General features: G+C 41.3%; 1 protein-coding gene across 1 annotated transcript in view; it reads right to left on the minus strand.

Moving 5' to 3' along the window:
* Positions 1-15,192, minus strand: part of ptprnb (protein tyrosine phosphatase receptor type Nb) — a 61,145-nt gene that overhangs the window by 15,812 nt on the left and 30,141 nt on the right. Inside the window, exons 3-15 of the mRNA XM_085347571.1 lie at positions 11,514-11,624; positions 10,424-10,529; positions 10,187-10,349; positions 9,574-9,976; positions 8,876-9,019; positions 8,617-8,651; positions 8,102-8,289; positions 6,566-6,652; positions 5,629-5,708; positions 4,251-4,315; positions 3,907-4,116; positions 1,547-1,843; positions 619-766 (exon numbers count right to left, since the gene is read on the minus strand). Coding sequence (XP_085203697.1) covers positions 619-766; positions 1,547-1,843; positions 3,907-4,116; positions 4,251-4,315; positions 5,629-5,708; positions 6,566-6,652; positions 8,102-8,289; positions 8,617-8,651; positions 8,876-9,019; positions 9,574-9,976; positions 10,187-10,349; positions 10,424-10,529; positions 11,514-11,624 — 2,037 coding nt within the window. The remainder of the gene's footprint in view (positions 1-618; positions 767-1,546; positions 1,844-3,906; positions 4,117-4,250; positions 4,316-5,628; positions 5,709-6,565; positions 6,653-8,101; positions 8,290-8,616; positions 8,652-8,875; positions 9,020-9,573; positions 9,977-10,186; positions 10,350-10,423; positions 10,530-11,513; positions 11,625-15,192) is intronic.

Below are 15,192 nucleotides of genomic sequence, written 5' to 3' on the forward strand. Positions count from 1 at the left end.
GACACTCTTTCAAGGTTGAGGAAGTACACATCTTGGACAGGGAGGAACGCTGGTTTGAGCGCGGAGTCAAGGAGGTCATTTATGTGAAAAGGGAAAGACCATCTCTGAATCCAGGAGGGGGCCTAAGGGTACATCTTTCGCCATCTTACAATGCTGTGATTGCGGCCATTCCGCAACTCTCTGTAAATGGTACTCATGGCCATTGATCAATGGTCTTTGATTAGTGGGTTTTGGTCAGTGGTTGTTGATCAATGGTCATGAGAATTTGCATAATTAAGATTAAGGAACTGTCCTCCCAGCCCATTGTTCCTTCAGTGGGCTGGTTTCAGTCATTATGCAAATGTACTGTTTATAAGATTGGGGAAACCTGCAGTCAGCTGAGACTGAAGAAGTCACTTTGATGAGTGACGAAACGTTTCTCCCACAAAACACTACGTCCAGATGAACAGAATCAACTTTTTGGAGAACACAGATACACTTAAAATCTTGATATAATTCAATATTAAGCAGCCTCAAACTCTCAGGGTGTTTCAGACAGCTTTTTTGCCCCGTGTTTTAACAGAGCAACTTTTACAGGATACTTAATGCTGATGGGAGTGAAGTTGCTGAGGAACTCACAGGGCACCGAGTCAGGACAGCGATTCTTCTTCACGTTGGTGTCGCTCTGAGCCACGGAGACAGCGCTGGGTTCGGCCTGGTAGGAACACAGAGCCTCCCACTCCTTCAGCAGCCTGTCCTTGTTCCTTAAGTGGTCCTCCATGTAAGCCTTTAGGAGTATAGGACATTCAGTCCTATCTTTCCATTATATGAAGAACCATGTATGTGTTGTCTAGACCTTTTAACAAACTGACCCAAAGTTTAGGATTTTAAAAATAATAAAGCAAATTAAAACTAAATTTATCCCAGTTTTAGAGTAAGCATCTAACACTTTAGATGTGCCCAAACTCATGTGCAGTTTAACTCTGGGAAAAATCTTACCAATGCCAGTATGTACACTGTATATAAAAGCCTTAAACCTGCATTCTTTCTAATGGCCAGCAGGGGGCGCTTGAAGAAGTCTGACTGTATAGAAATCTATTTGAAAATCAGCCTACTTCTCACGTTATTAATGACCTCAGTCAACACTTGTCTAATGTGTTTATGGGCTCAACTGTTATTTTAAGTTTTCTTTAATATAACAATGTTAATTTTGTAAATCAATTTCCATTTTAGAGTAAAATAGAGAATAACGTAGAGTATCCTTCATCCTGTAGCTACCTGGTGATCCTACAACTGAGACAAATGGCGTCAAAAAAATGAAGAGCCAGCAAAATATTTACACACAAGTCCTGTCGTTATGAGTATTTGGCGACTGTTTATAAATGTTTTTAACATCAAAATGAGCAGTGAGGCAAAGATACTCTTTAAGTAAATTTGACTTTATCTAATTTTTCAATTTTTCATAAATCTTCTTGTGAACCTTTTGACTGATCCCTTTCTAAGGTTTTACCTATTAAATTTGGCTTCCTCACTTCCTCACAGCACTTACGTGTCATCGAGTACTAACCAGTATCATGTGACCAGTAGAGATGTCCATGTTGGCCTGAGCTGGCTCCTCACACCAGGAGGGCGTGCTGCTATGGGAGCTGGGGCTTGGCTGGGCGCCGTCGCTGAACTGGGATGAAACGCTGCTCACCCTCGAGTCTGTACCTCCGCCTCCCACTGCACCTCCCGCAACACTTCCTCCACCTCCTCCTCCACTTCCTCCACTTGCTCCTCCACTTGCTCCTCCCACAGCACCTAGGGCGGCAGCTTCAAGGCGTCCAAAGGCACCTTTGGAGGCCATATGCTGGCGACACAGGTCCTGGTGAGCCAGTTATGCATGCACTGTTACACTGCACTCCTCTCACTGTGTTGTGCCTCTTAAGTGTTTATATAGATTTGTATTTGTATAAAGCATCTGAATGGACTATTTTGTCACTAAAAAAGGTGATTGGAGGCAGCTGAGAGAGTTGGGGAAAGCCTCATTTTACATTAAAGCAAGTTACATTAAAGTCAGTTCATACATTGGGAATAAAAAGCAGAACCTGGACATTCGCTTCTCACATATACAGGGAGTGCAGAATTATTAGGCAAATGAGTATTTTGTCCACATCATCCTCTTCATGCATGTTGTCTTACTCCAAGCTGTATAGGCTCGAAAGCCTACTACCAATTAAGCATATTAGGTGATGTGCATCTCTGTAATGAGAAGGGGTGTGGTCTAATGACATCAACACCCTATATCAGGTGTGCATAATTATTAGGCAATGTCCTTTCCTTTGGCAAAATGGGTCAAAAGAAGGACTTGACAGGCTCAGAAAAGTCAAAAATAGTGAGATATCTTGCAGAGGGATGCAGCAGTCTCAAAATTGCAAAGCTTCTGAAGCGTGATCATCGAACAATCAAGCGTTTCATTCAAAATAGTCAACAGGGTCGCAAGAAGCCTGTGGAAAAACCAAGGCGCAAAATAACTGTCCATGAACTGAGAAAAGTCAAGCGTGCAGCTGCTAAGATGCCACTTGCCACCAGTTTGGCCATATTTCAGAGCTGCAACATCACTGGAGTGCCCAAAAGCACAAGGTGTGCAATACTCAGAGACATGGCCAAGGTAAGAAAGGCTGAAAGACGACCACCACTGAACAAGACACACAAGCTGAAACGTCAAGACTGGGCCAAGAAATATCTCAAGACTGGTTTTTCTAAGGTTTTATGGACTGATGAAATGAGAGTGAGTCTTGATGGGCCAGATGGATGGGCCCGTGGCTGGATTGGTAAAGGGCAGAGCGCTCCAGTCCGACTCAGACGCCAGCAAGGTGGAGGTGGAGTACTGGTTTGGGCTGGTATCATCAAAGATTAGCTTGTGGGGCCTTTTCGGGTTGAGGATGGAGTCAAGCTCAACTCCCAGTCCTACTGCCAGTTTCTGGAAGACACCTTCTTCAAGCAGGGGTACAGGAAGAAGTCTGCATCCTTCAAGAAAAACATGATTTTCATGCAGGACAATGCTCCATCACACGCGTCCAAGTACTCCACAGCGTGGCTGGCAAGAAAGGGTATAAAAGAAGAAAAACTAATGACATGGCCTCCTTGTTCACCTGATCTGAACCCCATTGAGAACCTGTGGTCCATCATCAAATGTGAGATTTACAAGGAGGGAAAACAGTACACCTCTCTGAACAGTGTCTGGGAGGCTGTGGTTGCTGCTGCACGCAATGTTGATGGTGAACAGATCAAAACACTGACAGAACCCATGGATGGCAGGCTTTTGAGTGTCCTTGCAAAGAAAGGTGGCTATATTGGTCACTGATTTGTTTTTGTTTTGTTTTTGAATGTCAGAAATGTATATTTGTGAATGTGGAGATGTTATATTGGTTTCACTGGTAAAAATAAATAATTGAAATGGGTATATATTTGTTTTTTGTTAAGTTGCCTAATAATTCTGCACAGTAATAGTCACCTGCACACACAGATATCCCCCTAAAATAGCTAAAACTAAAAACAAACTAAAAACTACTTCCAAAAACATTCAGCTTTGATATTAATGAGTTTTTTGGGTTCATTGAGAACATGGTTGTTGTTCAATAATAAAATTATTCCTCAAAAATACAACTTGCCTAATAATTCTGCACTCCCTGTACATCATATTTCCATTTTATTGACTTTAGCGGACTGTTAGAATTTTTATTGCCTATACTGGTTATAACCTTTTGTTATTGCCTATTATTCTTTCCATCTTGGCCATTTATCCAAATATTTCAACGTCCATCTGCTAGCACTATTACTTTCAACTATCAGTTAATTAAAATTTCAACCACATGGTGCCAATGCAGTAACATTCATTGAAATTTCATTTCTGTACACCTGCTGTATCCTGAGGTACGCCCTCACCTGGTACTCCTGGTGGCTGAAGCTGCCTCCTTCTGGTCCCAGACCCAGCTTCTTTGCCGCCAGTCGGTGTGCATGGTGGCGCAGGCAGGTGATGGTCATGGCCGCCACCAGGATGCCGCCGATGCAGGCCATGGCCACCAGCATTGCAAACACCCAGCGGGAGCGGGGCTGGACTCTGGTCGCCAAGGGCAAAGACTTCCCATTATTCTTCTGTAACAAGTGGGCAGAAAAAAGCCTAAATTCAGCTTCCTTTTTGTTAGCCTCTGACCACTCGTATCAGCAACAGTGAATACCTACAGAACTGATTTTAAGATGAACGTAGATAAATGTGTAAATGCACTCACCTCTCCAACACCGCTCTGCAGCACCTTCAAGCCCGTCTCAGACTCCAGGAAGTTCTTCTCTGCAACTGATTCAACCAGCCAATCAACAATAAACCAAAGTTTAAAGATGCTCCCTCATCAGCTGGCTTTATAAACCTCTGTTAGTGTAAATGATGGAGAAACCAGATGATAATATGTTTTGGATAATAGCAGGAAAAAGTACTTTACACCTGTGATGTTTGTGACACAAAACCGCCTTTGCATCTTTCCTACTTTTTAAGCTTCCTTTCGTCCAGTTTTGTTCTCTTCTTAGTTTCTTTACATTTAAAACCTTTTCATATGTTTTCTTGCATTCTTTCCTCTGTCAGTCCTTCTTTGTTTCACTGTCCTGAACACACTATACAGTTCCTACCTTCCTATTTTTTCTTCCTTTGCTATTTTTTCTTTTTCAATTAGTTTATTCTTCTTTACCATCCTTCCTTTCTCTTTTAATCATTTTTCTTTCTACCTTATTTTTCTTACATTTCTTCCTTCAATTCTTTATTTTTCTTCAAGCCTGTCTTAATTCTTTCCTTTGTCTTTGATTCCTTCCTTTGTTCTTTTGTTCCCTTTCCTGTCTGATCTTCTTTTCTTTTACCTTTCTTCTTTTTTCTTTCCTTCCTTCCTTTCCTTTGTCCTTCATTCTTAAATTTTCTTCCTTTATTTCTTCCTTCCTCCTTCCTTCCTCACTTCCATTCTTCTCTGTTTTCTTCCTCAGTTCCCTTCCTTATCATCCATCATTACTTAGTTCCTCAATTCATCCTTTCTTCATTCCTTCATCCTTCCTTTTCATATTCCTCATCACTTCCTTCCTTCAGTTTCTTTTCTTTTCCTTCACTTCTGCTTTTATTTTTTCCTTCGTTTGTCTTTCCTTACTCACTTTTTTTTTGTTCCTTCACCTTTTCTATCCTTCTTTCTTCCTTCCTACCATCCATCTTTCCTACCTCCCTCCTTCCTTAGTTTCTTTCTTCCTTCCTTCCTTTTATCCTACCTTACTTAGTTCCTCAGTTTCATCCCTTATTCCTTCTGTCCTTCCGTTGTCTTCTTCCTTTTGTTCTTTTTCCCTTCCTCCTTGCTTCCAACATTTCTTCTTTCTTATCTTTTCTTCCTTCCCTTCCTTCTTTCTTCTTTCCTGCCATCCATCTTTCCTACCTCCCTCCCTTCCTCAGTTTCTTCCTTCCTTTCATCCTACCTTACTTAGTCCCTTAATTTCATCCCTTATTCCTTCTGTCCTTCCATTTTGTTCCCCCCTTCCTTCTTTCCTGGTCTTCTCCTCTGTGACTGCTTTGATTGAACACACAGCACTGAAATAACTGAAGCGTTGCAGCGGGCGGCGCTAAAAAGTGAACAGGTGGCGTACCAGCTTTGTCGGCCACATCTGCGGCTGTCAGGTTCTTGGCGTTGGGTCTGATCCTGAAGGTGATTGCAGGTCCGACCACACTGCAGAGAGGCAGAGAATGCCCAGCAGGTGAGTTTTACACTGAATTAAAACACCAGCTGAACATAAGTTACCTAATCTAATAGTTTGTGCAACAGGAGAACAAAGAGCACTTTTACTTTTTACAGACACTTTGCAGAAATCTCCTCAGGTCAGTTCTTCTCTAAACGAGTCTCATTTTCTTCTAAGAAGCGAAAATCTGCAACAGCGTCCTCAATATTTTCATGTTTAATTTAATTTAAGTAAAAATGAATGTTTACTCATTCTAGAGCAGCAACCTGCTCTAATATTTACTTTATCCAGATACATGGAAACGATTTTAATATAATAACGACTCTTTGAGATGTTTCTTTGGGATGAACTCAGTATTTTACTTTCAATTTCATTAAAATTACTTACAGTTCTCCTGTATCTGAGGTACAGCGGCGTATTTTTGTGCATATTAATTTTTTTATTGCATTTATTACTTCTTCAATTGAATGGGTTTTTTTTCTGTTGTTCATTGAAATGTCCTGAATAAACTGTAACTGCTACTATTTTATTAAATCTTGTGAAGACATGGAGTTTATGCCGATGTTAATAAAGAAATCCGCTTGGATAAGAAGGAGATTTCTGCAGGCCGGAACTTTCTGCAGGGTCAGGAAGAAGGAGGAGCAGGAGGAGAAGCAGGTCAAAGAATCACTTCCACGAGCAGAAAGTCAGTGCAGCTTGCCGTCCAGCTTCACCAGGTCTGGGGAACCTCATGAACCAAAGAGCGAGGATCCAGAGGCTGAAGCCAGAAAGGACGTCTCCTTTTCTTTTAGATTTTTCGTTCTTATTTTTTGTGCGGGTTGAGGAGCAGTGACGTCCTCGCTCCTACCTGATTCTGATGAAGGAGTTGGTGGAGAGGCCGATCCTCTCCGACAGCAGCTCCAGCAGTCGCACCCCGTCGTTCAGACTGAGGGGGCTGACAAAACACACACATTTTAACACACACATGAACAGACACTCTCTCACACATACACACAGCAGCGTTCAAAGATTTAAAGAAGACCTTTGACCTCTGAATCTGAGTCCATCTGACAGTCACTTTATCAGCTTCTGCTTCTGATTTCCTGATCTGAGCTCAGGGTCGGCGCTTTTACTTTCTTCCTCTTCGTTTGCTCCCTCCTTCCTTCCTGTCTTTAGGTGTCTTTCCTTCTTTTAATTTCAATATCTCAGTTTCTTTCCTTTCTTCATTCTTTTTAATTTTCTTACCTCCTTCCTTTTTATTTCTTCACTTATTTTATTAAGCCTTCCTTACTTCTTTCTAGTCTTCTTCCCTATAGTTTTTTTCCTTGTTGTTTATTCAACACAGTTTTCTCTGTTAATCCTTTTGGTTTAATTTCTCTTGACATACATTCCCCCCTTTCCTCGTTTTCCTTTTTCCATTTTTTAATACCTCTGTTTCTTTCTTTTCTTCCATTTTCCTTCTGTCAGTTCTTTTACATCCTTCCATTTTCACACTGCTCTGTGTTTACTTATTTCCTTCCTTGATTTTTTCATTTCCTTTATTTCCCTCCTTGTATGTTCAAGTGTTTCCTTCCTGCCTTTTCTTCTTTTAGTCATCAGTTTCTTCTTTGCTTCTTTCTCACAGCACAGAGCAGTTTAATCACTTAAGGACAAGGTCACAGATAATAGCCTTCAACACAACTTTGCTATATATTAGATTATGGTTTTTGTGAACTGTCTGCTACATTTCACAGGAGCAAATAATAACCTTCTTTGGTCACATTACAAGAAATTTTAGACTAATGGATGGACAGCCCTGTTATCTGTCCAGGATGTATCCTGCCTCTGGCCCTAACGACTAGGACTGGCTGAAGCACCACTGCAAGCCTGAAATGGATAAGCAGACAGATGGGTGGAAAGACAGACTGATGGATTGCAAGACTGGTGGTGAATGGATGAAAGGCAGATGGATGGACAGATATCTTTTATTCATTTCCTTCTTTGCTTTCTTCGGTCATTTTCCTTTCTTTCCTTTTTTCCTTCATTCTTGTTTATTTTCTTCCTTTTCTAAATTTCATCACTCCAGTTTCTTCATTTCGCTCCTTCTTTCATTCCTTTCCACTTCTTCTTTTCATTTCTTTTCTGTTCTACTGTTTCTTTCTTTCTTTATTTGTTCAGTTATCTTTCATTATTTCTTTCCAGTCTTCTTTCCTTTAGTTCCTTCCTTTTATTTCAACACCCGTGTCTCTATCCTTTTCTTCCATTTTTCAGTGTTTGTCCTTCAGCATTAGTTGTCCTGCTGCGTCCACATTAGTGAGCAGCATGTGGACTCCTTTCACCACAAACATGAAAGCAACACATAACGAGATGTCTGTCCACTCACACCTTCAGGCGTCCTGATTGGCCAGACACTCAGGAAGCATACCTCTGATTGGTGACGATGTAGCCAAATTCGTCCACCTGACCTACTGGATCCTTCTTCCCCAGTTTGTCCTGATTGACTGTTGTGGTGGGTGTTGCCTCTTTCTGGACTCCCTCTGGTGTCGGAGGCTTGGCGTTGGAGGGTGGAGCCTCCTGGGCAGACATTTTATAGGCCATTGAGCCCTCTGAGACCTGATAGAAGAAGATAAATGAACACATTTGATTGGAAATAGATAATGAAGGAGTATTTTTGCTTATTTACTTGTTGATTTATGAGATTTATAAACAAATTAATTTAGCTTGAAATTATTGCCTTAGATTAATTTTTCTCTAAATGCAGGCAACGTTTTGAGCCCCTGAACAAGAAGAGATTAGCTCTGATGTGACAACCAGAGACTGTGAAGCACTGACAGGCAAAATGTACACGACTGTGTTTTTGCTGTATTCTGATATGTTTTTGTTTTTTTTAATAAACAGATAAACCATCACATCGTTTATGGTGGGAAGCAACGTATTTACCTTCTTTCCTGTAGCAGCATTGTTCCCGTATTTATCTGAAGAATAAACAAAAAGAAAACATGCTGAAGAGACTTTTTTTTCAACCCTTTAAATGCAAATGGTGGACAGGTTTGTTTATCTGATTGGATCTTTACTTTATTGGAGGTACAAATTTCGAATGTGTCCTTCAAAGATCAGCATATCTGTTGATGTTGTTGCCTGTCTGCAGCTTTAAAGAAGGCAGTGAAGTTTGTGATGTTAGTGAAGTGAAAAGATCGACCTTTGGATTCCTTTTGGGCGTAGGAGCTCTCCAGCTGCAACTGCTTCAGAGCGGCGGGCAGATCTTCTTTCTGTTCGGGGGACAAGTCCTTCATGTCGAGACCGTAGTGATCGAGCAGCAGAGCCAGTCTCTGCAGTGAACGCTCTACGAATACAGCACAGAGCACTTTAACCACTGAAGGACACATCTACAGATAACAGCCTTCAACACAGCTTTACTACTGTGGATTTTTTTAATTAGGTGAACTATCAGTTTTTTCCTCTGCTACATTTCACAAGAGCAAAGTTTTGCCTTTCTTTGGTTACATTATAATAAATGTAAGTTAGATAATGGATAGCCCCGAGACAGCCACGTGATCTGTGCAGGATGTATCCTGCCTCTCGCCCAATAACGACTGAGACAGGCTCTGAACTGAATAAAGAGTTGGAGGGATGGAACAGGAGTATGGATAGCCCAATGGATGGATGAAAAATGAAAAAAATTGTAAAAATTTACAAACATTTCCCTGAAAAAGGGAAAAAAAAGAGTAAAAAGTGAGCAGAAAGACACACACACACACACACACACACACACACACACACACACACACACACACACACACACACACACACACACAATATTTAAAAAAGAAATACACAAAAAATAAACACGATGGACAAAAGAAATAATGACTTGTCTTCTTTTCTCGTCTCGCTCACCATCCAGTTCTGACAGGGCATCGTACTCATCCTGTGCCTTCTTCTCTGCTGGGTCCTGCTGTGCAACCTGGGAAACGTAGTCCTCACCATAGTCCAGAGGGAAGTCCAGCTCCGGGAAAAAGGAGGAAGAAGATGAGGAGGACAGTGAGGATGGGAGGCCAGCTGCTGCTGCTACTGCTCCTCTGTGGCGGGGAAGAGACTGAACAGGTGAGGAAGAGGAAGAAGAAGAGGAGGAAGGAGAAGTGAGGTAAAAGGACACTAGATCCTGGAGGAGCTGCCGGTCTCGGTCCAGAGGACTTCCTCGAGATCTGGAGCGATAGGAGGAGGGATGGAGCGGGAGGGCCGGGTTATCATCCAGAGAGTTGAGGGAGCGCTCCTCCTCCTCCTGGTAGCCGTACTGCTGCTGCAACAACACACACACACACAACAGACATGTGCTGCTTTGGCCACTAGGGGGCAGAGAAACACAAAAGTAGAATAACAATGTATTGCTTTCAGAGATGTTCTGGTTTAAACGTGTCCGGCACATTGGGGATTTCTCCCTGCATAATAAAATATTGCCGCAGGGTTTCAGTAAACTATTTTGAAGTGTTTGTCTGAACATTCCTCCCACCTTGTGGTAGGTGTATGGGTCCAGCAGGGGTGTCTGCATGTGGACAGAAGACCGGGAGGGGTTGAGGACCATGTAGTCCACATACTGCTGCATCATCTTGGGGTCAGCTTGATCTTCAGGACCCTGATCCCTCTGTGGACTGGGGCCCAGCAACCTGGAGGACCTAAGAAATAAAACAGCTCAGTCTTGTCTAAGATGCTACCCTCCCATTTTTAATGATAGTAAAGCTCTTCTTACAGTTTGGGTGACTTCTCATTAAGTTTAGAGTGGGTTTCAACGGTGGGAACTTGGCTCAGCTCTCGGCTGATGATTGCCTGGGTCATGTCGTCCTTCCAGTTAAGACCTGTGCAGCCACATGTAGAAATATCACCAAGAGTGACAGCACAAAGAAAAAAACAACTGCAATGAGGGAGCAAGAATTGCTAAAAGAACAAAATGAAACCATTAAAGAACAAAAAGTGATGACACAAAATGTCCAAAAGGTGACTAGAAGATGCAGAATTACTAAAAAGAACCAAAGGATAATCACAGCATAATACAAAATGAAGGCAAAAGGCAAAAATGATGACAAAAAAGATCAAACATCCACTTGCAGATGCCAAATTAATACAGATAGAGAAAAAATGTGTAAAAATGACATAAAATGACTACAACATGACCACAAAAGATACTAAACCACCAGAAAAACAATCTGTAAATATAAAGAGAGACAAGATGAGGAAGGGCAAAATTAGCACAAAGCACCAAAAAAAGCCCCAAATAACTTTAAAAATGGCAAAGCTACATGAAATGGACAAAAAAGGACTACAAAAAGAAAAAAAAGACCACTTAATGACAAAAAGTGATGACTTTAAGACAAAAATAACCAGAACCGATGGCCACAGAAAGCAAAATACAAGAAATAAATCCCAATTAACAGAGGATTTTTTTAGACCAATGGTAATACTGATATGTGGTGATTGTTAAAAACAATCCAATATATCGACAGATATTTTCCTTCTTTCAAACACATAAACAGAGTTCCCTAACATTTGTTATGCATAGTTATTTATTTACTTATTTATGCGAGACTCTGTGATGTTAACGGGGTATTTGCAGCTATGGTGAACAAAATGAGCATTTATTGGCTGTTACAAATGTAGACGTGGATATTTGCAAATACCCAAAATATAGCTCAATTATAACAAATAAAAAAAACTAATACTGAGCCAAAAAATTGTTACACATGCAATGATCACGAAGACATAAAAGAGGAAACCATATTCCCCCCTCTGTTTTAGTGCACATGAGCTGAATTAAAAGTGTGCCGCTGTATTCAGAGACTCACCCTGAACCATCAGGTCTTTGAGGACTTCCTGCAGTTTGTGCAGGACGGGTACAGACACCTGATACTGGACGGGTTCCTGATGAGGAGCCTGGCACTGTCCAAACAAACCATCTGCACAGAAAGAGATTCTACTGTTGCCAAACATGACAGCAACCACAAAACTCCACATATCAACACACCATAAAAAATGTTTGTGCATTTTTAAAGCAGGAGCCATAAGGTGGTTTGTTTGTCTGTCAGCAAAGATCTACTAAACTGAACTTACTGAAGAGGCAGGGCAATGGAAGAACCCATGAAAAATGAAACCAGCAGTTCTTCAATGTCCGCGTCAGCATGGCTCCAAAAGCCAGTCAATCCCCATAGACTCAATAAATTAATTCAATTCAGCTTTATTTATATACCACCAAATCAGAACAACAGTCTCCTCTATGTTCTTTGGCTTGTAAGGCAAAGACCCTACAATGACACAGATGTAAACCCAGCAATCAGTTGCCCCCTATGAGCAAGCACTTGGTGACAATGGGAAGGGAAAACTCCATTATAAAGGAACAGCCAAAAGTAGCTTTACAGCATGGATTACTGTGAGAGCCAATGTTGGCTGTTTTGCCCAAATATGTTCACTTCTAGCCCTAAAAACCCCTACCATGGTGACTAATATAAAGGTGAAATTTTGTGGGCTCCTTCCCGTCACATAGTCCAGTTTGGTACCCATGGACCAGAGGACTGACCTGCTGACCATTAAAAAGAATGTAGGTTTAAGGTACTTCAGCATTGCTTGTCCGTTCACACCCAGAAGCTACATCGGGTTAAACATTCTTTCAATGCTTCAGCATTTTGCAATTTTCTCACTTCAGATTTCTTAGCTTGTGTTTTTCTCAGCTGGGTTTGTTTTGAGCCCTCAGGGCCACCGTACTTTGCAGTTTAAATGCTGTTTTCTTTCCTTGTAGAAGAAGAATGAGAAGAACAAAAACAAGCAACTGCTCTGAGTTTACCAGGACAGCAGCAGCAGTATGAGTGCTCATCAATAATTTACACTACACATGCTGTATGTAATGCATGTAAACACGAACACAGCACATGCACACACACGTGTACACACAAACACACACTTGGCTTCATACACACACACTCACTGTGGTGGTGGTTTTGTGTGTGAGTGTGGGCTGTGGTGAGTCATCACCTCTGTCTCCATCTCACACACACACACAAGGGAGACACACGGTCGTCAGGCAAGTGATGTCACTGTTGTCATAGAGACGGCTCTCAGCCAATCGACCTGCGATTGGCTGGGAGCCGTCTGACGGAGGGAGACCTCGTTTACTCTTTTCCTCTTGCATTACTCTGTTTATCTTCATCTCTTTCTCCATCTTGACGTCGCTTCCCTCACTTCCTGTAAATCTTATTGCCCAACTGACGCAGCTCATAGAAAAATAATTTTTACACTCATCCTTCAGCACAACACTCACAAACATCCATCAGCTGCTCAAATTGAACGGTGACATCTGCAGAGGTGCAGGCAGTTACATGGGTGAAGTTTTTTCTTTTTTAAGATTACAGATGTTACAAGATAAGAAGTGTAACACAAGTTACAAATACTTAAAGCTACAAAAGATGTCTTTGTCTTACACAGTCCTGAATCACATTTAGTAAACTCAAAATGCACAACTACAGATGTTTAAGTGCAGTGAAATGTTCTCTCCCATTGAAGCTTTTAAACAAACATGATCAAAGCTTTAAAGCAGTCTGTCTATTTTTAGAGTCTTGAAACACTTTTCTTTGATTTCATCACTACAGAGACTGAAAACATATTGCAGATGTTTAAGGACACAAATCTGCATTCAAGCTTTTCCGTCCATCCTTTTTCTACCACTTATCCAGGTTGTGGGGGCAGCAGCCTAATCAGAACAGAGGCTTTCCTAGTCCAGCCAGGAGATGCAATTATTGATCTCTGGCTTTCATCCTGTCTCCCCTTCCTCACCCCCAACCAGTTGCAGTACAGTTGGAGCAGATGACCGTCCCTCCCTGAGCCTGGTTCTCCTTATATGTTTCTTCCTGTTAAAATGGAGTTTTCCTTCCAACTGTCGCCAAGTGCTTGCGCAAAGGGGGGAATTTGATTGTCTGGGTTATTGTAGGGTGTTTACATCACTATATAAAGTGACTTGAAATGACTGTTGTTGTGATTTGGTGCCATATAAATAAAATTGAAATGGATTGAATTAATCCAGCCTGTCCTTGGGCCTGCTCTAGGTCTCGTCCTTTACCAGCACAAGTCCCTACTGTCATCTCCACACTCTTTCCTTTCCTTCTCTCTCGCTACCTCCTAACGTGCACAGTTTCCACCAGCACAGCACTGAAAGCGGTCATTATTAATCCATGTCCTGACTGATGACCCGGTATGGAAATCTCATTCTTGACAATCTGCATGTTTGATTTGACTTTGATTTGATGTCGGTCGCCCTTCATGAAACAGCCACCCTCATTTATGCAGCCACTTAACCAGAACTAGTTAGGATTATACTGGCTTGGAGTTGCTGTGAAAACTCAGACAGCAAATGAATAAAGCTTCTATTGTTTTTTGGCGAGACTGCAGCTTGTTTTATTTACACACAGCAGAAGTTGCACACAGTGTGTCTTTTTCCATCCATCCACTCTCGCTTATGCAATCCAGGACAAGTGTCTGAAAGGCAGCGGCCACTCCGGACAGATCGCCAGTTCAGAATCACCAGTTAACCTAACAAACCTTTCTTTTCAGGTACACACGAAGAACCCAGGCAGACTGACATTGGATTCAAACCCAGGACCGGGACTTTGTTAAGGACAATTAAACAACCCAGGGTGCGCTAATGCTAATGCACTGACAACATTCAACCCTATTTTTAGTCTTTCAGTCTGCATCACTTTATTACTTTACTGCGAAATATTTTCATCTGACCTCATAAGAAAAACTCAAAATGACCTTTTCATGAATGAAATCTAGAGAACGTGTGTGTGTGTGTGTGTGTGTGTGTGTTTGTGTTATTCAAGCATTTTAGCCCAGATTAGAAATGATTAAAGCTTTTAAAGATGTCTTTTTGTACACTCTAAATACTGCACGTCTATGGACACAGAAATGATCATTTTTATGCATAAGAAAATATTGTGAGCACAGTTTGGGTGAAGATTCGTTTTGAGGCATGGATATGTGATGGAAAGCACACAAAATGGGCAGTGTGCAAAATTCAGTCTGGCCATTTCTGCACAGATTACAGATGCCTTCTGCAATCCTTTTACCTCAGAATGGAGCTAAACCTGTTTTATTCAAACCCTCCAGATGGTGAACACAAACTGTAGGTGTTTAATAAAGACACACCAAATGGGTTATTTTGTTCATTTTTAACTATTTTATGCATCTTCACAAGAAAAAGCACCAAAATGAAACCACTGGGGTGAGTCACTTTTGATGTATTCAGAAATAATTTTGTGCATCTTCATGAAGTCTGGAAATGTGTGTTTACAGATGCTTAAGCACATAAAATGGGCTGTTTTTAAAATGCAGTCTGGGTGTTTTCCTCTTATACATGATGACACAGGCTGAAATAATTACATCTTCAAAAAAAGGACCTTCAAAGTGGGTGTTTTTTTTTGAAGACTCCTACATTTTTGATGAATCTTAATGTTGTAAGACTACAAATGGTCAGAC

The sequence above is a fragment of the Diplotaxodon limnothrissa genome, linkage group LG23 (assembly GCF_057381915.1).
Source record: "Diplotaxodon limnothrissa isolate DT_005_m linkage group LG23, D_limnothrissa_male_GT1.1, whole genome shotgun sequence".
Taxonomy (NCBI): domain Eukaryota; kingdom Metazoa; phylum Chordata; class Actinopteri; order Cichliformes; family Cichlidae; genus Diplotaxodon; species Diplotaxodon limnothrissa.